The sequence below is a fragment of the Erpetoichthys calabaricus genome, chromosome 17 (assembly GCF_900747795.2).
Source record: "Erpetoichthys calabaricus chromosome 17, fErpCal1.3, whole genome shotgun sequence".
Classification (NCBI taxonomy): Eukaryota; Metazoa; Chordata; class Cladistia; order Polypteriformes; family Polypteridae; genus Erpetoichthys; species Erpetoichthys calabaricus.
The window spans coordinates 66025302-66046513 of NC_041410.2; the positions used below are offsets into that span (position 1 = coordinate 66025302).

Genomic DNA, 21212 nt, shown 5'->3' on the forward strand with positions numbered 1-21212 from the left:
GTGATATTTTTGGTGGATCCTGACTTTTTTATTTGACTCCTCACTTTAGCCAGCTATAGCCATATACTGTATTTTTGCAATCAGGCACGAATGCTGTGTTTTGGTTATTAAAACATTAAAGGAATAAAGTATCTAAATTCAGTTGCCTTTGATGGTGGTGTGGTGGTGTGGGGGTTAGTAATGAGTACAAATCCTGGCCCAGTCAGTCTCTATGGAGTTTGTACGTACTCCCTGTGTTTGCATGGGTTTTTCTTCAGGTACGCTGGTGTTTATTCCGGATCCTAAAGACATACATGTTAGGTGAATTGTTGATTTTGAAGTGGTCCTATTTTATAGCTGTTCTAATAATGGAAATAGAGAACATGTAGTACCACAGACGCCCAATTACAAACCATTTTTATTTGGAGGTTCACAGTTACACAAACTAAGATAAAGAATTCCCCCAAACATACTGCAGCAGCACAATATGTTCAGGTTTTTCATCCCACATCCCAATGAATTGTGTAATAATTTAATTAGTGATTCTAAACTGGCCCTGTGTGAGTAACATGAGTTTGACCTGCGATAAAATAGCACCCTTCCCAAAGCTGGTTACTGCCTAGAACTCAAAGCTGCCTGGATTCAGCGTGCTTGATAATGAGTCAATAATGCATGTTTTTGACGCATTGTGCAAGTAAGGGTATCAATTTCCTTTGCTTGGGGTAAATCACTTACTTAACATTTTCATCTGCTCAAAGATAAATAATTGTAAGAAAAATAGTTGTAAATATACCAAAATTATATGACAGATGCCTGAGATATGCTAAAAAAACACTTATGCACCCCATTTCACATCTATGGTTTGTAAAGTATAGCTGTGTTTAAATTACAAACAACTGCAAAAATAGAGATTGTCCCTTAAAGATATAAAAAATAAAAAATAAGGGCAGGATTCCTAATTATGGTAGTCGGGCAGGTACATCATTGTCTTGTTTTCTGTTTTTTGTTATTGGACATTTGAACTGAGTTGATACATGTTGGGACATTTTCCAGCATCAGTTCAAGTAATATAATGAGCTGATCAATCAATGGGACATAAATGCCACTGTGCCAGATGGCCAGCCATGATGGCGGGGTGGGGCTTTATTGCTACTGTGAGATGATGAAAACCTCAGACAGAGCACCCAAATAGGGAGCAGTACAGATTCAGGAAAAATGATGGCGTCTCTGGGGAGCCCAGATGAAAAAAGAACAATCAGGAAGATGATTAATGGATCTTTCCTGACTAAGCGGAGTCTTTGAGGGGTATTATTGTGCAGTAAATTAAAAAAGTGTTATTTACAGTTGTGAGGAGGAATGCTGGATTCAGAAATGCATGGATGAGATGCTGTCTTCTGGTGTCAGATCATAAAGAGCTAAAGATGAGATGGGCCATTTTTCTTATCGTTTCTTCCCAAACCACACATCACAACGCACAATCTGTCACTGTGAGTCTTAACACCAGAAAAAAATTAAAAACTGAGTCCTTTACTGTCGTGCTGTGTCTTCCCTAGAACTGTTGGTGACTTCTCCTCTCATTAAATATTTACTCGTTTAGAACAAGTCTGTGACAGAAGATTCAAACCGCCCAGAAAATGCAGAATTAGCTGAGGCGAAGCCCCATCTGTGCAAAGGAGAATTTCTTATCAAGCAGAAACAAGCAAAGTTCTGCCTTTCTTCTAATTCAGAAAGTCTACACGGTGCAAAACATGAGGTTAAAAGAGAAGTCCACAAAAAAGCTTGGAATATCTGGTCAAACTAGTGTAAACCAACCTTTATCCATGGTGTACTCTGATTAATGAAATTCTCCTTGCACAGCAGCAGCAGTGGGAGTCGAGGGAATTCCTGGACGGGGGCATCTTCTCTCGCAAAGGGTCTTCTTCTGGACGACTTTGTGAAAGCAGACCCTGGGCAAGAAACAGCATGGGCGGGGTGATTACAGAAGTAAGAGGATTAAATCGCAGCTGTCTGCACTATCTGTAAACTGGAAGCTCTGGGGTCAGGATTGTTTCAACATTTGTTACACCTCCCTAAAAGACAGAGCGGAGAGGGGGTAGTGGCGTCTAAAACGAGATCTCGGCGCCTTTAAGGAGGACGCGCGCAAAGGCGCGCTCGCGTGAGAAAGTTTCAGACAGAGGGACACGGCACGAGCCAAAGGTCTGATCCCCGAGGCTTAGAGACCAGCACAGAGACTCTTTGAAAGGTACTGCAGAAGTGGACAGAAGTTAGCCGTGAAAATAAACAGAGAAGAAGAAGAGAGATAGAGAGCGAATGAAAGACACTTATACATGACAGTCTCAAGCAGCGGCATGACAGTACGCACCGGCGGCTGCATCTTCGCCATTGTCACCGTGCTTGTTCTCCTGCTTATTGTTGCCGATATTTCCGAAGTCGAGGAAGAGATCGGGTAGGTATTACCGTTTCATCAGTCTTGGCTGAGGGGTAAGCAGATAGGAAGTTGTTGATTTTGGATGTACCCGAGCCACAACTTCGCTGGGAAAGTCGTGTCGCGTGGCTACCTCAAGACTATAGCGCCTCGTGGCCGTCTCTGAGGTTGCACTTCAAGTGGTTAGTCCATTTTACGTCTCTTGGGTCATCATGACTACAGCCAGCCTCTCGTCACTCAAAACTGCAGCTTCGTTTTTCGATATGTGTGTCGCACAAGGCATGTCCCCGTTTACATTGCCAGATAAAAGCTGACCTCAGTCGACAGCAAATAGAAACAAACATCCCACCCAGGTTAGCGCTGACCTGACCTTGTCTCATCTCCTAACATCCTTCATTGTCGATGTATCCGGATTAGAGCTAACTTCTGCAATGTGTTTCTCTCTTTTGAAATGTCTAAGCTTAAAATAATAGATTTTGCTGTCGGTCCAAATTAGGAGGGGTGTACCTCATTCAGCTGCTCCGCGGCCACTGTCACGACAAAGTTGACAGCATGTCTGACTGGACGGATTAGCGTCAACCTCCTCTACACGAACTTCTGTCTCTTTAAATTAGAACTCTCCTCACACGACTTCAGCAGAGTCTTTAATCCTACATTGCAGTGGATCTCTAAAACACCATCTATCTATCTATCTATCTATCTATCTATCTATCTATCTATCTATCTATCTATCTATCTATCTATCTATCTATCTATCTATCTATCTATCTATCTATCTATCTATCCTCGGTTCCAAAACGTGTTCTAAAAATTCTAAATGTAAAACTCAATTTTTCGCATCTGATATTTAATTCAACATGGATAATGTTCCTTTTCAGTAGGACTTTTAGATAAAAAAAAAACTGTAGCAGCCTCCCGGTGGGTGGAGTTCGCTGCTTTAATGACTTGCTCGCCGAGCGGAGCTCAGGATCACCCAGGCAATGCGGGCTGTGGGTTGCCTCCCTCCCTTCCATGAAGTGTCTTTTTCCTTTTTATATCCTCCCTTGTGTTGCGCCGCGTCCCTCTAGATGGTACGTTGCATTCATTTTTTATTATTGTTTACAACCGAACAATGCATGTTTGTGAATTTTATTCTTTCTTTTAGAAAATGGAACATATCATAACAATACACTTTATTTATGTAGCACTTTCCAGTATCTCAAAGTGGTTACCACCAGTACAAAGTTTGACTGTCTGTACTTTACTGACCCTGTAAACGTCCACTATATAAAAACATATGATTGATTTAAAAAAAAAGTCTGAATGGTGCAAATAGTACACAAGGGGCATGTAAAACAAAAATCTTAACAAAGAGGTGAGTTTCAGTGTTTGTTTGTTTTTGTTTTTTTTTGCTTATTTTTGGAATGCTATCAGTGTTTGCAAATCTCTTTGTGAGTTGCAGCACAGCCAAATGGAGATCCCAGACAAATCTGTGGAGCAGTCATCTGGTCAGAATATGAGGGTCTTAGGTAGTTGGAAGGCTTAAGCAGGTATAAGACCACTCATAAAAATAATGGTTCTTTAATGGCACTTTATGTTTTTTTAATGGGTTGTGTGGTTCCTTGTAGAGCCGTTGCAGTACAAAGCGCCATTTCATTCTGGGAAGAGCTTTTTTCAAATGAAGCTGGTTCTTTGTGCATTGAAAAATCACCTAATATGTAGAGAAAAAAAAACTGAAATCTCTGCTGTAACAAATTAAGAAAACCTTGTGTATCTGTGCCTATGAAGCAAGAGTCCTTTTAAAATCATGGCCCATAGGTACTTCATAGATCTTTTACCATCTATTGATGGTTATTTACTGTATGAATCCTTTTACAGATTTAAATAAACAAGGGGTCTTTCTGGATCCTTCATATGGATGGGTCTTTAGGGAAACAAAAATGGTTCCCCTATGGCATCACTCTTAAGAAGCTCTCTGGCACCTTTATTTTTAAGAGCTCAAGGAAGGATAGATTTGCAAACTCAGTTGTCTTCTTTATGGGAAGCTAACATTGTCTGTAAAGCAGTGGAGTGCTGTGGCAAAGAGAACAGACTGCTGAGTTCTGGAGTCTATTCATCAGATTAGATTTAAAGCCATGGCAAGGAGTACAGGCTGCTGAGTTTTGGGAGTCTGTTTAGGAGATTAGTTGTAAAGCCAAATGAGGGAGAATTCAAATAATCTGGATGTCAGGAAATCAATACATGCAGGCATTTTAAGCATCAATAAAAGAAAGGAGGATATACATATTGGCAGTTGGCTCAAGTAAAAGAAGGATAGCCTTCTGATTGAGACTCGTATTGTTTCAACGAGTCTTAATAAGAGGGATCAGCCAAAACACTCTTAATGATTTATTCAAAAGATTCATTCAAAGAATAAAGAACAGTAACTTCATCAACAGACAAATCAAAGTTCTGAGCCTTATTCATCAGGACTGGAGATCCAATAGCAAAAATTTCTTTTCTGTCACAGCTGAGTAACTTTGTACCAATCTCCAAAGTAAGAAGAGGAGCAGTTTAGATTAAGGCTGCTGCCACTGATGGCGCCTGACTTTTTATATAGTACAAGGGCAAATCTTGGCTCCACTGCTCCTTCCCTAATAATAGCAGGCTGTACACTTTAAATAGTATGTCAAATATAAAGTAGCTGCGTGGAGTCTTCAGGACAAAAAACAACCCGAAGACTCCCTAGCAGTTTTACTATATTCGTGAATTTGGAGAGACGTTTGCCATCTCTTAAGATCCACCCAATGTAGATGACATGGACCCACTTGTGCTTGCTGCCCCACTGGCTTTCGTGAGAAGACACTAGCGACACCATATCTTATACGTATCTCTGGTATATGAGTCCTATTAATCTTTGTTTTGAGAAAATACCTTCAGATAGACAATGTTTTTTGTGAAAACGTGAAGCCTTGTCATCCATTGCTGAGGTGTTTCACTTGCACTTTGTTGAGCCACAGCGTTTGCTTCCTTTCGACGTTGTGTGTCTTCATCTGCGTCATTAGCACAATATTGTTGTTGCGCTGCGGCATTTGCTGTGCACAAGTCTTTCATAGTGAGAAGTGAGGTGCATGCACGCGCCAAAAAAAATGTAAAAGTGCATGCATGCGCCATCTAGTGGTTGTGGTTGAGCGTGAGCAGAGCAGTCTGCTCCATACACACACACTGGTCTTTTGTTTATATATGTCTAATTATATTATAACAATGTAAACATGAAATACAATATCCATGCACCCATACATAAGACAGGCATGACACAAAGTAAACAACATAAACCACATTTAACAATTCCAAAGTATTGTTTCAGTTTTAATGAAAACTAATTTCACAACCTAGTGAAGCACAGTTAAACACAGTTTCTATCATACTGCGTTCATCAAATCCTGTCAGTGGTCCACTGTTCAAGGGTATTCTCATTTCATTCGACTCAAACAACAACTGGAAAAGTGCAACACAAATCATCTTCATGGCAGACACTATTTTCACTAGTACAGAAGTAGTTTCTCTACCTAAACAGTCAATATGAATCTCTGGTTTGAAAATTCCACCTTTTCTGAGTGTCCTGTTTCCTTTTAAACCACTTACTGCTTATGCTCACTGGCCAGTCCTCCATAATTTCCTCCTTTAAAGGTTCAGTTCCCATCTCAACTCCTGCAGATAATCACATGAGACATACAAAAATGATGAGACAACCACACAGTAAAGACAAAACTTGAGTGGCATTGTTACAACTTCATCCAGTTTTTGAAATCCTGTATGTGGAGCTATGACAAGGTAGATGACACTGTTAATGTGGAAATTTCATAAATGTGTCTGTCATGTGCAAAATATGGAGAGATAATACCAGGCCACTGAGGACAGCTTCCCGTGGAATCCAGTGTTCAGTGCCTACAGAAGCAGAATTATGGTCGTTTGAAAGTAACATATTGTTGCCTGCTCACACAATATGACTTACACTGCCTCAAAGAAAATGTGGTGAAGCTACTGCAGCTCTTCCAGCGGCAATTCTATATTAACCAAATCAAAAGAAACATGTGACGCCTCTGTATTGTGTAGACAGAATGAGCAGTGAGGAGAAGATCATCAGTGACCCTGATCAGAAAGTTTTCTTTGAAGTATTTACTCTATACTATGTGAGATGTAGCCCGAACACCATCAGACAGACACCAGCAGCTCTATAAAACACACGGTTTATTTAAACCGTTAAACCCCACACACAAACAGTGCCCCACACCAGTCACCCTTACATGGACCTTTAAACGTCCGTGGGCCGCCTTTCTTCCTCTTTCTGGAGCTTCGTCCTCCTCCTGCACCCAACTCTGACTCCCTGACTGTAAGAAGGCGGCCCCTTTTATTGTCACGTGGATGTGCTCCAGGTGCTCCCTGACGTCCTTCCGGCAGCACTCCGGGCATCCCTGGAAGGTCCTCCATCAACCGTCCCAGGTGTGGCGGAAGTGCAGGCATCCTGCTCCGTCCCCGTGGTCCCCACACTAATCAGGGCGACTGCCCCCTCACAGCCCGGGGGATGTATCGTCCGCCTCCTGATCCTTTCAGGCGTCCTGGCTGGGTCTGATCCCCAGCCGCCTGCGACAATTATAATAGGCCAAGGTCTTCACTGGAATGGAGATGAATCTGCAGCTGAAAGAAAATGGTGCAGTCAGCTGTTATTGACATGGAATTGGGGCAGATCATTTTTATTGGCATGTTTACAAAATTGTGGTCAAGCTCAGTTTTATTCATAAGAAAAGCTGCTTTAATGCCATGTTAAGTTTATAATTGTGTCAATGAGGGGACTAGCATGGAGTGTCAGTAGGCAGAGGGTCTAATATATGGATAAAGGTGTGTATCTGTGATATAATTTTAAGAATTTTAGCTGAATTGCACTGAAGCATACATATTTTAAGGAGGAAAAAGTATTAAAGTATTTCAAGGGAGAAGTTGGGGGGCTATTCCAAAATAGCAATGGACTGTTTCAGAAAAATAATGTTATTTTTGTATGATTTCTGAATGTCAGAATTTGACTTTGTATTAAGTGTATATCACTTAATAAGATATTATGATTTTCAATTCTTTAATCAGCTTAATGCTTTGAAGGTTGTTTTTTGTTTTATTACATTTCAGCACATTGCCACTCAACTTTAATGGAATTGATTGACTCACCAACCATTTTGAGGACTGCATACGTGAAAGGTCATGTGTGTCATAGGCAGGTGCTTGATCTTGAGATCTCTCAGGCTCAACAGTCAGTTTAATCATTTTTTAAGTTTTGCATTTTATTTGTTTCACTAGACATTAAGCCCGTTACAATAACGGGTGCTAGAATAGTAGTGCATAAACATTAGTAGGAACAGTCTATATTAAATGGCAAAGGACCGTCTGTTTTCTGTTACAGTAATACTGGCTTGTATGTGGCTGTAATATGCGTCACTGTATTGTGTGCCTTTAATTTTCTCTCACAGTAATACATCTCTCCAGCAAGTATTTTTATCTGTGCTGGCGTGCAGCTGATTATTGTATGTATGGCGTCTCCCCAGCAACGGATTTTATGTGCGTGAAAATAAATCTACTTTTAAAAGTCATCCTATTGTAATATCATGAAAATTCGTATATTTAGGAAAATATTTACACGGCCAAGTTTGTTAATCGCAAATCTGACATCCTCAGAGTGAACATTTGCACAGCAACAAACACTAATCCCACCTCTTTGGGGAAGCTGGTCTCCGTGTCTCAGTACCTGATTGGATTTTTCATGCGTTATGTTTTAGGTCTTACCTCATTTGCCAAAATCCGATTGGATCGGCCGCGCGATATTTTATAGGTCCCGCCCTCTCTGTCTTTTGTGACGCATCAGGTGGCCTTTGAAGCATCGCACCGTGCACCGTGCATGCGCACTTCACCAGAAGACACACACACACGGACACATGGACGCACACAGGGATTTTATTAAAGAGGATGACCATTTTTGCTGGAGAACTTTCATTGTTCCAGGCATTCAAGATGGCCAAAATGGACATGATGGAAGCGTGGCTGTGTAAGTCAGCTTATGATGTTAATGAATTCAGTTGCCCCCCACCACCATAAAAGAATGTTCACACAACTGTGGATTCATCAATCATTCCAGCCTGTATGGAGTTCCCAGAATTTTGACTTTTTTATTTCTGTTTGATGATATAAAAAAAATACTGTACATCTGTGGCTTTAGATTTTTCACTTTTTTCAGTCTTTTCCTTCATTGTCTTATTGGTTTTGCCCTTTCTTTTTTAGATTTGTGGAGTTTTTATTTGTTGTTTAGGAGCTACTTTATCTTAGGCACATGCTGTACCCATGTCTGTCTCTTTTGGGACAAGTGAGTGTAGTAAATTATTGTGTATCTGAGCACAAAACCCACATAAATTAGTTCTCTTTTCATTCTAGCTGTAGGACCTGACATGGTTTTTAAGATTGCATGTTTTTTTTGTCTCCCTATTGTTATAAAATACATTCTTGTGGACTCAGCAATGTATTTTGTGTGTATTTATATTTTTATTTTAGTTTTACATGCCTGCTGGTCTTGATAGCTTTTTTGTTAAAGAGCTGTAAAAAGAAATTCTGTTCCTTAGTGATTATTGGTAACAGAAATTCCCTTCCTTTATATTCATTTAGAGTTTTGCTCTTTGGTCTACTTTATGGGAGGTTTGTTTCCAATTAGGACAGCCATACAATAATCGTGTTTATTAAAAAATAAATTCATAAAAAAGCTTTTGAATCTTTTCATCTCATCATATTTAATCTATTTCAAACAGTATGGTTTGATCAGCTGACAGATCTAGACTGTGAGTTTGAGGAGAGATGAGTTGTGAAATTCTGAAATTGAATTTGAGTGGTTCCAGACCCTCTTCAAAGAAGATATCAGTGACATTAGACTACGTTTAATTTAATTCTGGCTTTGTGTCATTTTTGTGCTAATTCATTATGAGTAGGAAAAAGTAAAGGGTAGTAAATATTTGAGCTAAAATTATGAGTTAGGTAAAAATCTTGATGAATTGTGTATTTGTATCTGTCATAAACTGGAGAGTTCCACCAAACAAAATCCCAAAAAACTGTTACAAAAATCCCCACAAAAGGAAGGGTCCATCAACCATTGCCTTATATAACAAAAGCTAAAATAAAAAATACTTATAAAATAAGACATTTATTATTAAATACTCTGTAGCACAAAAGGTCCAAGGGGCACAAAAGGCCCAGGAGTAGCAAAGAGGTCAAAAAATTCAGAGAGTGGGCAAAACATATCTGTTGTATTTCAGCCTGTGTTCAGATGCCATTTTTGTGGGTTTTTTTGTCAATTTTTGATTCCTTTGTTTATGTTAATATTGTTGGTCCTTTAGGTTCTATGTTTCTATATACAGTATCTTAGTTTATGTTCCCTGTATTTTGTCGGTGGTTCCCCTAGAGGTGAGACCACCTGCCCAGCCCATCACAGTCAAGGGGCTGCCCCCAACCTTATAAAGGTTGCCGAAAACATTCAATCCCTGGCAATGTAGTGTGAATGTGCTCATGGTGTGGCGAGTTTATTTGGATTTGTGATTATTCTTTTGCTTTTGTGATGGTCTGGACAATCATGACCCTTTGCCCTGTTTTTGACTTCACCTCTTGGATTTCATATTAAGAATGAGGTTGCTTTTGGGATTGCCATGTGTGCCTTTTTGTCTTGTGCTCCTTGAAGCTTATTTTTGTGCCACAGAGCATTTTGTATAAATAAATCGTTTTATTTATAAACATTCCTCTTTGGCTTTTTTGTATGACTTCTGGAGTTGATGGTTCCCGCTATTAAATGATTGTGCTCTGAAGCTCATAATAAGATGAAAGCAATAACCACAAAGAGCTCACCAACACTCAGGCAAACAATGTACCACAAGGAATTGTGTGTTCCTGTGACAACCCTGATTGGCTTCACGATCCCTGGCAGATATTAAACCCAGAATGTCAATAGTCATGAATGACATGACCAGTGCAGTGAGAACACTAACATGAGTGATGGTGCAAAATTGTGCAAAGTGTTTTTATTCCAAAGTAAATTTTTATTTTCTAGCCAATTTAATCCAGACCAGAGTCACATGGGGAGCTGGAGCCTATCCTAGCTAGAATAAGGCATATTGCAGGGACATAAGGCAATAGTCCATCAGAGGGCAAACTTAAAAAAACACATACTAAAAGCACTAGGGTCAATATGGCTTTGCCAGTTCACCTTTCCTGCATGTCTTCGGATGGTGGGAGTAAACCCACACAGACACGGGAAAAACATGCAAACTTCACTCATGGAGAGGCCAACCACAAAGACTAAAATGCAAATTATAATCCCAATAAATAAGTCAATAAGTAATCCCATAATAAAAACAGTGCTCATGTGCAGAATGAAAAACATCCATAAATAATTTTAAATCCACTCTAGAAGGGACCAACCAGTTCATCACGGCTCTCACACTGTCTCCCAAGATCACGTCAGGCAGGTTTTTCAAGCCGGCGACAATGCCAACAGCTGTGGTCACTTTCTACCGACTCCCATCCTGCCTGCCTCTACCGGCATCTGCACACATGCACAGAATCAGACCTCTGTCATCCCTAAGGCCAAGTTTCTACTTCACTCGACGCGACACATGCCGCAGCGGACGCTCCTGCTACACAAGCGATTTACTGTTTATACTTGCATGCATACTTACATAAATCTGGAAGAATCCACCAGGTGGCAGTACAAGATATTATCACGGTGAGAACAAGTTTGGCTTCGCTGTGTTGTGAATTGCCTGGAACACCCATTAAATTCCGATGACACCTTGCCGCAATATCTCTGAAAAGGATGTTTAATGATTAAATCCATCAATCCAGGGATGTGTCCATTCCAGCTAGCATTGGGCACGAGGCAGAAACAATAATACAAGAAATTGTATAAGGCAAAATAAAGAACAAAAAAAAAAAAAACTCCAGGCAGAGAATATCAGCGACGTGACTCCCTGCGAGACAGCTGTGCTACCTCACTGCCACCGTGTCACTCCATGTGTGTAATTATTAACAGTATTCATTATTTAAACGAAATTAACGATTTATCTGTAAAATGTAACATACATACTTTAATGCATTTCATCATGAAAGTGGCATCAAGTGTAGAGGTCAGGGGCCGCTAAGATTCACACCGTCAAAGGTGACGGGGATTTATTTATTTTAATAGAGGAGATCCCAGGAACGTCCCCAGCCTTGGATCAACCCACACACACTCACAACAGAGACTAATAAAGTACACTGGGAAAGGCAAACAAATAAGAATATAATGAAACAAAATTAACTAAATGAAAACAGTAATACCACCCCTGACCCCTTCGGCGATATTACATTTAACATATATACACAAACACCACACAGCAAAGTCCATGAAAACCAAACCGGATGAAAAATGGGAGGTGACGAAATTAAGTCCAGCGATCTGTAGGTTGAAAGGGTGAAAGAAAACACAGTCCTACCGGTAGTTACTGAAAGGATGAAATCGGATGGATGGTTCAGGAGCGCTCCACTCTTCCGGAAAACCAATGAATCCAACACAGTCGTCAGTGCACAGGTAGACAGACGATCCAGACCCCAACAAACGAATACAGTCTAGGACACAATGATTAATTAGAGTTCCAATAACGGCAGGCAGCACGACAGATCAACGCAAAACACAACGCACCAAAACAAAACAAACTTTTTTCCCTTTTGCCCTCTGCCCTCCCTTAAACCTCCTTTGACCAACTTTGACCCCAGAAGCCCCAACCAAGACTGCTGGGGGATGCAGTTCTTATTTAACAGCACTGGTACAATCCCCACCCCCAGGCCGTGGTGTACGGCCGAACCAAGGCTTGAGATTAGAGATGTTAACAGTGTCTATTTTCTTAGTCCCTGGCAATCCCCACTCTACTGCGTAGGTCACTGGTCCTTTCTTTTGGACAACCGTAGCTGGGCTGAACCACTTAGGAGCCAGTTTAGCCATGAATTTCTCAGAGGCTTTGGAGAGGGGATGAGTCCTGATCCAGACTCTCTCCCCAACCGAGAATTGCACAGGCTTATGTCTCCAGTTGTACGATTGAGATTGTCTGGACTGGGGCCTCACCATGGTCCCAGAAGCTCGTAGCAATTAAAAACTGGGATGACGTTTACAACGGTCTGCTTTAATGATAAAGTAAACTACAAGGTTAAAGTGGACAGTTCGAGATTAAAGCCAAAATTTCCACTTTAATCACAAAATACACCATTTCACCATGTCTATTATTTTTTTTCCTCTCTGGCTGTACATTATGTTGCTGTTGTGAAGTTGCAAAAAAAAAAAGACGTCACAAAAGATGGTATGTTAGACTTTTAAAATGTATAGTGACATTACGATGGTGAATATGCAACGCTTAAATATAAAAGCACTACGAATGCATCTGTATTTCGGCATTTTGCTTCACCACATCGAACCATTCATCAAACATCGAAGCGCGCACATCGATCCTGGAGGATCCTCAAAGTGGCTTTGTGTCACATATCGATAGTACACAGAGACTTTGATGTCACATTCCAACTTTTATCACACTGCGCCCCCGACTTTTTGCTGGTACTGCAACTCGTGCACGCGGCGCGTTAATTTATGAGGACCTGCTCAGAGGACGCATCAAATGAACGCTGGAAACGTGTGGCAGCCATGATGTGTGCGTGTACGCGTTCTGAGCGTGAAGTATAAACGAGCCCTTACACTTCAACAGTGCTTCATAGATCCCTGGCAGGCTTCATTCACATGTCCATACTCCAAGGAACACCCCTCGGAACACCATCACTTTGCTTCCATACAGAGACCTGACCACAGTTCCCTCAGCCTTTACAGGGTTGAGGGCAGTCTCTTGGTGGAGATAGGTGGTTGGCCCTGCCACCCACAAAACACGTGGAATAAAATAGAACAATCATAGACCCATAGATTTTAAATAAAACACAAAACTAATAAAAACAAAGAATAATGCAAAATAAATAATAATATAAACATAAACAAATGAAACAAACTTGGGAAAAAAAGACAAAGAAATATGAACACCAGCCAGGGGAAGAACCCTGGCTGAAACACAACAACATCACTTTAAGGAAATCTTTGTGGGAGTACATCGGATCCCCAGAACAAACGTCCCATCTAGACTACTGGTGTAATCAGAGTGGAATTACTGAAAACTCATCTGTATAACAGTTGAGGGAGGAAACATCATCAATATCAGTGAGTCAGTCAGACTGTCATTCTCAATTTAAAATAAAGGAAAAATAGGTAAAAGTTAATTCAAGGTTAAAAATATACAGTGACGAAAAATTGCAAACATTCATATTAGTGATCAGTCATTCCTGTTTATCAGAAAACTGGTACCTGCAGCTCCTCACTGGCTCTAACAAATACATGCATAGGACAGCAAAGATTAGTTTTTTCCACAAATTAAAAATTTAGTGTCAGGCCAATGTTCTATAAGTTCTTTCGCCACTGCTGCTGCTACAAACGCGAATGCATGGATGATGTCTGATTGTTGGAAAGATTAGTTGAGAAGGGTTACATGTGGACTCAGGTTTACAGCATACTGAGTGTTTTCGCAACTTTATTTCATTGTTTCATCTTACGTTTCCTCTTCTAACAACCATTAAATCATCAGGGTCTATATTTTGTAAATGACGCATGTTCAAAACATCCATCCATCCATTATCCAACCCGCTATATCCTAACTACAAGAAAGAAAAAAAGGACATTGTTACTTATTACCTGCGGTGGGCTGGCACCCTGCCCGGGGTTTGTTCCTGCCTTGCGGCCTGTGTTGGCTGGGATTGGCTCCAGCAGAACCCCATGACCCTGTGTTAGGATATAGTGGGTTGGATAATGGATGGATGGATGTTACTTATTACTACACTATTTTGTTAAACTTACAGTTTGGCTTACTTCACCTCAGCATTTCAATGTGCCATGAACATTTTTGTTTCATTAGAATAACAGTTTAAAAAGTAAAACTTGTGTTTCCAAACCTGCACACCTACAAAGAATGAAAGTCTTTCAAATGTGGTGCTGCATGTAGCATCATAGCTGCAATTTTAAGTGCTTGTGCCAGATAAAATTAGGTTGTCATGCAATATGTCTGAGCAGTTTCAGCTGAGTAAACATCAATACGTACAATAAACAAAATAAGTAAGCATTTCCCATGAAATAGAAGCGTGTGTGGATGTGCACTTACTTGTCAAGTGTATATAATCTATTTGTTAATTTGTTCATCTGCAAGGGTTTCATTTACATGTATTTGCTTAGAAGATGCTTTTATCGAAAGCGACTTACAAAAGAGGTCAATGTAATCGAGTAAACATCAGTCTTGAGAACTGTATGGGAAAAAAAAGAGTTATAGGACAATTGATCTCCACAAGTGAAGAGCTCAGAATAAAATACAAGCGAGTTACAATTCCTAGATTACAAAAACCTTACAGTTAGACAGAAGTTCACCAAGCAAGCGTCTTTAAACGCTTCTAAACACATTGATTGAGTCAGAATTTCGAATGAAGGAGGGCAGTTTATTCTGCCAGTCAGGAGCTTAACATTTAAAGGGTCTGGACTGAGAGTGGCATCATCTGACATCATTTATTAGCAGACCTGACTGGTCAAAAAGGAGTATAGAACCTAACAACTTTCTCCATATATATGCTTCTTAGGCAAACATCAAGGATTTGAATTTAATATATTCAGCTACAGAAAGCCAATGTAATGATCTAAAAAGAGGAGTGACATGTCTGTCTGAGCTGGTTGAACACCAGAAATGTTGTTGCATTTTGGATCATCTGCAGCAGCTTAGTGACACATGCTGATACTTCTGCCAGCAGAGAGTTGCAGTAGGCCACACATGACGAGACCAAAGCCTGGACCAAGAGTCAAACTGCAAACTCTGTCAGATACAGTCTGATTTTGTGGATATTGTATAGAATGAGCCTGCAGGACCAAGCGACCATAGTAACATGGTCTCTGAAGGACACCTTGCCATCAATCACCACCTCAAGGTTGCCTACAGACTTGGCGGGTGTTAGGGATAATGAGTTACGCTGAACAGAGGTAGAGTGCTGAGTAGAATAACATTCGTTTATTTATATTAAAAGTGTTTTTTTTAACTAAAAAATCTTTTTTTTGTTTATTTATTGTTATATATGTTTTTAACTTTATTAATATAATTGTTGCTTATTATTAATGTTTATTAAAAATAATTTGGAAAGTTAAAATTTCTTCTTTAATTGCCAAGATTAGAACTATGCAAAACAGTAGTGATTGTCATTTAAGGCCATGTCTGAATTAACCCACAAAAATGTAATAGTAAATACCAAAATATAATGGAATTGGCCATATGACCAAAACAGTGAGAATCCCCTCCTGAATGGGGTACCCCTGCTGCTTGATGCGATTTCAGTGGAAAACAGTCAGAAGATGTAATTGAATTTCCCTGTCTTCCATCCTCTTTCCTATCTTAGAATTTCATCTTCCCATCAGGACTACCGCAGCTGTTTCTGGAAAGCTTACTTCAATGTACACATACACAGACATTACAAATGACATTCCCTTTGTAACCACAAAACCAAATTAGTGAGACCAATACAAAACAAGTCCCAGTCTACCACTAGACAATCAAGATAAATTGACATTAACAAGGGCATGTTTATGTCTTTATCCATTTTCTGAAGTTCGGGAAGTGAAGAGTCACATAAATCAGCTTTGAAGAAAATGCTATCAAATGCATTTAATAACTACGCTTACTTACACTGGGTCAATTTACAGTCACTAAGCCAATTTAGAGTCATTAAACAGGAAGGTCCTTTTTATTATACACACATAGTGGAACTTTAGAGACTGTCTTATATAGCCATCACTCCAGCAGCGAGGCGCTGCTTATTCAGGGCAGAGAGCAAATTTGTGTCCTCTCCTCTTGCAAAGAGAGAAGCACAACTGCCTTAGTCAGCCAATCATTTTACTCATTTATCTGTTCCAGCTTTTAACTGCATGCGCTTATCTTACAATATCATGTCAGCACTGTTACACGTGTAATTCAGCTCCTGCACGCCCCGGATCAATGACCTATTGATTTATTCATTTATTTCATTGAGTAACAAAGAGCTTCATCCTAATCCTGTTGCCAGTCCTGAACGCACAGTTTGAAGCTACTGACTGGTTAAAAACATCAACAGAAAGTGTATAAAAAATAGGGAGATACACAAAGTGAAAAATTGGGCTACTTGTAAGCAGAAGGCAGACAGAACACAGAAGTCACTGGGGGTCTTCTTTAACCTATGCATCTACCAGATGGAGTCTGCCATTTTTCAACCCCACATTCTCTTCTTAACTTCTATTTCCATCTCTCTCTCTCTCAATATACGTATTTCTTTTAACATTTGCCACAGTTCATAATACAGTGGTACCTTGAGATACGAGTTTAATTCGTTCCGTGACCGAGCTCATAAGTCAAAATGCTTGTATCTCAAATCAATTTTCCCCATTGAAATGAGATTAATTCGTGCCAGCCCCCAAAAAACCACCAATTTTTTGTTAAATGTTTTCAACATAAGAAACGTGTATATATAATGAACAAATATTGTATACAAACATAATAAAACCTAATACATAAAAGAGAATCTCAAGAAATAAACAGATGTTGGCGAAGCCGATTAGCGTATTGTAATGTTTTTTTCTTTCACTTTTGCTTAACTTAATTTTCTTCTTCACTAGTTTTTTTTCTTTTTTGCCACACTTTCCTCACTTTCATTCTCAAGGTGTTTCAATAGAAACCTATCCAAGGAGCTTTGTTTAGTCCTCCCCTTTATAATGTTTCTGAAATGAGTGAGGCAGGTGTCATTAAATAGCTCTGCTGCACGATCAGTTGCAACTTTTTCAGGGTGTTTCTTTTCTTTAAAGTTCGAAACTTTTTCCCACATTGCAAACACTTCCTTTATCTCACTTTATGAGGTAACCTCCTCCGCCTCTGTCTCCTCTGCGATACCGATCTCCTGCAGAACCTCTGTATGTTGCCGCGTCTGTAGTTCCATCAACTCCTCCGTCGTCAGTTCCTTGGAATGTACGGCGACAAGCTCTTTGATGGCTCGTATTTCGAAGTTTGGCTCGTAACTCAAGGCAAAATTCGACCTAGTGACAGCTCGTATCTCAAAAAACCCGTACGTTGGGGCACTCGTATCTCAAGGTACCACTGTACCTTCTCTTCTTCTGATTTAACTCACCTCTGGCCCAAAGCGGCTCCTTACAGCTCCTGGTGTTGCTGCATTCTTGAGTCTTCCATAGTTTTTAACAAGTTTGGTTTCTTAAGCGGGATAAGCTTTCAGAACATATATCTGTAAAGTCACTGTTACTACACAACATCTGTAACTATATCTGCTTAGATTTACATGGAATAAGATGGGTCTGGAAAAATGACAGTGATAGGCTTTCCTTCTACGGTTACACAATGTCGTCAACTGAATACAGCCGCATGCATTGTAGCTATGTAAGTATTGCTCCTCACCATAACAAGAAAAGATTCATGGCATGAATCCAATGATAGCAATTCTGTGTTTGGAGCTCCTTTGTCCACAATCTTGTCCACTTGACCTATACTTTTATAAATTAGCCTGAAGTGTTCTGGGTCACACAGAGTGTGGACAAGCTCTTCAACTGCCTCTATTTTTTCAATGTAAACCTCTAAAATCTTGGGGGAAATGCCGTTTTTGCAGGAAATAATGGAATCTTGCTGACATGGCAACTCACATTGGACTAGGGTAACTTGGGGTTATTTTTTACAGACTTTATCAAAGATAAAAGGCTTCATAATCTTTAATGAGACATGAATGTGCAGTCCGTAAAAAGTTACTGACATGAGCTAATCGGATAGGACTAAAATTAAGGAGGTTGTCTGTTAGTAATTACATTACCCAGCCTTCTCACATAACATTAATCCTGTCCGAATAGGTCTTTAGATACATGTGAGATCATCTGTCTTAAATGTGCAATATTAAAAGAGCAGTAAACCTTTCCATCCATTTGGGTACCATTTACTGACACCTAATGGGCTAGAGCAGTGGATCCCAACCTATTGTATATGATGCGAAGAGTTACTGGGTGGTACACTAAGGAACACAAAGGTGGGAATGGAAAAGCAGATAGGGGGAGAAAAGCCCACTGTGCAAGAGACAGATAAGCTGTTGCAGTTGCATTTTGATGTCAAGAAGTTGTTCTGTTTAGAGGGGCTTGATGATTTCCTCTTATTGCACTGGGAAGGATGCTGTCTTTGATGCCATGATAGACAATAAACTGGAGATATTACTGGACAGGGCTCCTGACCAATGAATGAGGGGGCAGGCAGGTCCTCAGTTCAAGGGACTGATGTCATTTGAACATGCATATTGTGCACATGAGAATTTTCCGGAAATCATTTCAATTAGTAATATTTTAACATCTTGCCTGAAGAAGGGGCCTGAGTTGCATGGAAAGCTTGCATATTGTAATCTTTCTAGTTAGCCAATAAAAGGTGTCATTTTGCTTAACATTTTATCACATCCATAATGGCTAATACGGTACAACACCCTAGTACTACTAATATTTTAACAGAAAAAGTGTTTGGAATGTTGTGTTACATATGACTTGGTACCTGACATTTAAATTTATGCAACACAAGTAATTTTATATATTTCTTGAACGTTTTGATATTGTTTGCTGTTGCTGAAGTTTATTCCAATTCAAAACTATTCATTTTTGTTGTCATCATTATCCATTAAAAAATTAGATTAAATATTTTTTTCAGCCATCACTACAAATACTACATGGTAATTAATGCATGCAAAAATGTTATTTCCCCTCTTTTTGTAGAAGCAAAATCATGCGTAAATTGTAACTTATTTTATCCTTATTTTGACACGAATTTAGATGTAACTACAGGGCTTGAATTTTGGTGCAGGATTGCGACAGTCATTCTACTATTCACTATCATTTAAATATCCCATATGTTTTAACTTAAAGTGGTCAAATCCCTCTTTTTCAAAAAAAATATTATTAACACCTTTATCTGTTTTTGGAAGTAGTTCAGAAATAAAAAATAGACAATTTGTGCCTGCTTTGAGAGGACGATAATGCAACTAATAAGCTATCAGTTTTAACTTGTAGTGCGGTGCGTTGGATTGAAGGAGTTGAAATGAGGATGGCGTAATTGCCTTTTATTGCCCAAATAAATGAACCTTGATATTCATCCCTTAATTGTAATTAATGTGGTGCATCCAACCATCAATCTAAGTTGGGACACATCTGAAAAAAGGGAAAGATTTGGAAAATGAAAAGTATGAGGGGTTTGTGACTCTTCTGTAAGTGTTATTAACCAGCTAGTGTCTGCTTCATACACTTACTGTATGCAATCTTAAAACAGCAAACTTAATATGAAAAATGTGTTCCTATAAAAGGAGCTTTAAACAGTTTATGTACAGTAAATGAAAATATCCAGAATTATTTTGATATACACTAATTTATATAGCAGAATCTATTTTTCAATTAAAAGATAGAATCAGTAAGTGAATAAATGTAGTATATGCACATGGTATGATAATACTTGATGGTACTTCCCAGGCAGCAGAACTGGTTGACTTTCTCTCTGTGTTGGTTCTTAATCATAAATGTTTGTACTGTAGTGCTGTTGGTCACAAGGTTGGTTTTAGTCGTGTGGATATTGAGTCCAATGGACTTAGCCAACTGCTCTGATCTTTTTCTGTATGTGATCAGAAATGTGGGAGATCAGATCAAGGTTTTCTGCAAAGTTTGAGTCCTCTAGTGAAATAAACACTCATGTGCTGCTGAATAGTTCTCATCCTCAACACCAAGTCAGTGGTAAGGGTTAAAAGAAAAGCTGCCATGACACAATCATATTGTACTCCAGACTTGACAGAGAACCTCTACCCAGAGTTACCTACACTGATTGAGAAATCTTTGTAGGACATTTTAATTAGGCAAACTGTCTTCAGGCAATCCACAATAATCACATCATTCTTCATAAACCCCACACTAAACTTCTCCAGTGCCAATTAAACACCCAGCCCCACATTTGTTTTTACCTGGTGTAAGGAACCCCCCTCTTTGCCACATGAGAAATTCAAGCTCCCATCTGGGTATTTTCTATAAATTATATGTATTGAAATTTTAGTCTTTCTAATTTTCCCTTCATATGATATCATACTATTGTTCATGCATTAAAAAAATAATAAAAAAAACATTAAGTATGCGTTAGAAAAATGAAAAGAGACACACACACAACAACAACTATAACTAATACCTTGGTAAATACCCCAAGTATCATATTTGGGGGGCATATAAAGAAGTATCACCTATAGTCTAACCTAATAAAAGTTTAGAAGATAACTATTTAAGACTGAAACAAAGTTCCTGGGGGTGGTACGCCAAGTTAAGACAATAAGGGAGAACCCCAGGCTAGATAATTTTGTCAGTTCATAAATTTGAGAGGGCTACTTGGACCCATGTCTTTTGACTGTGTTTCTCTTCATGGTGATCTGAAGATATTTTGACCACCTACAACACTTACACTTACTTTCTCTTACTCTCTGTAGATGGTAATGAATCCTCAGAATCTGGTGGGTCACCTCTGTTGTGGAGAAGGAGTATATGTTCCCACCAAAGTCACACTCCTGCCTTTTGCATTTCTTTACTACAAAAAATTCACTTGCCAACTGGGTAACCCATCAATTTGCAAGTTAATACAATCTAGTCATTAGGACC

General features: G+C 39.4%; 1 protein-coding gene across 2 annotated transcripts in view; it reads left to right on the plus strand.

Moving 5' to 3' along the window:
* The first annotated feature begins 2127 nt into the window (after positions 1–2127).
* Positions 2128–21212, plus strand: part of st8sia2 (ST8 alpha-N-acetyl-neuraminide alpha-2,8-sialyltransferase 2) — a 61364-nt gene continuing 42279 nt past the window's right edge. Inside the window, exon 1 of one of the 2 annotated variants that reach the window (XM_051920240.1) lies at positions 2128–2425. In XM_051920240.1, the coding sequence (XP_051776200.1) occupies positions 2307–2425 (119 nt within the window). In that variant the 5' untranslated portion in view covers positions 2128–2306. The remainder of the gene's footprint in view (positions 2426–21212) is intronic. The other variant, XM_028823430.2, reaches the window with a different exon arrangement.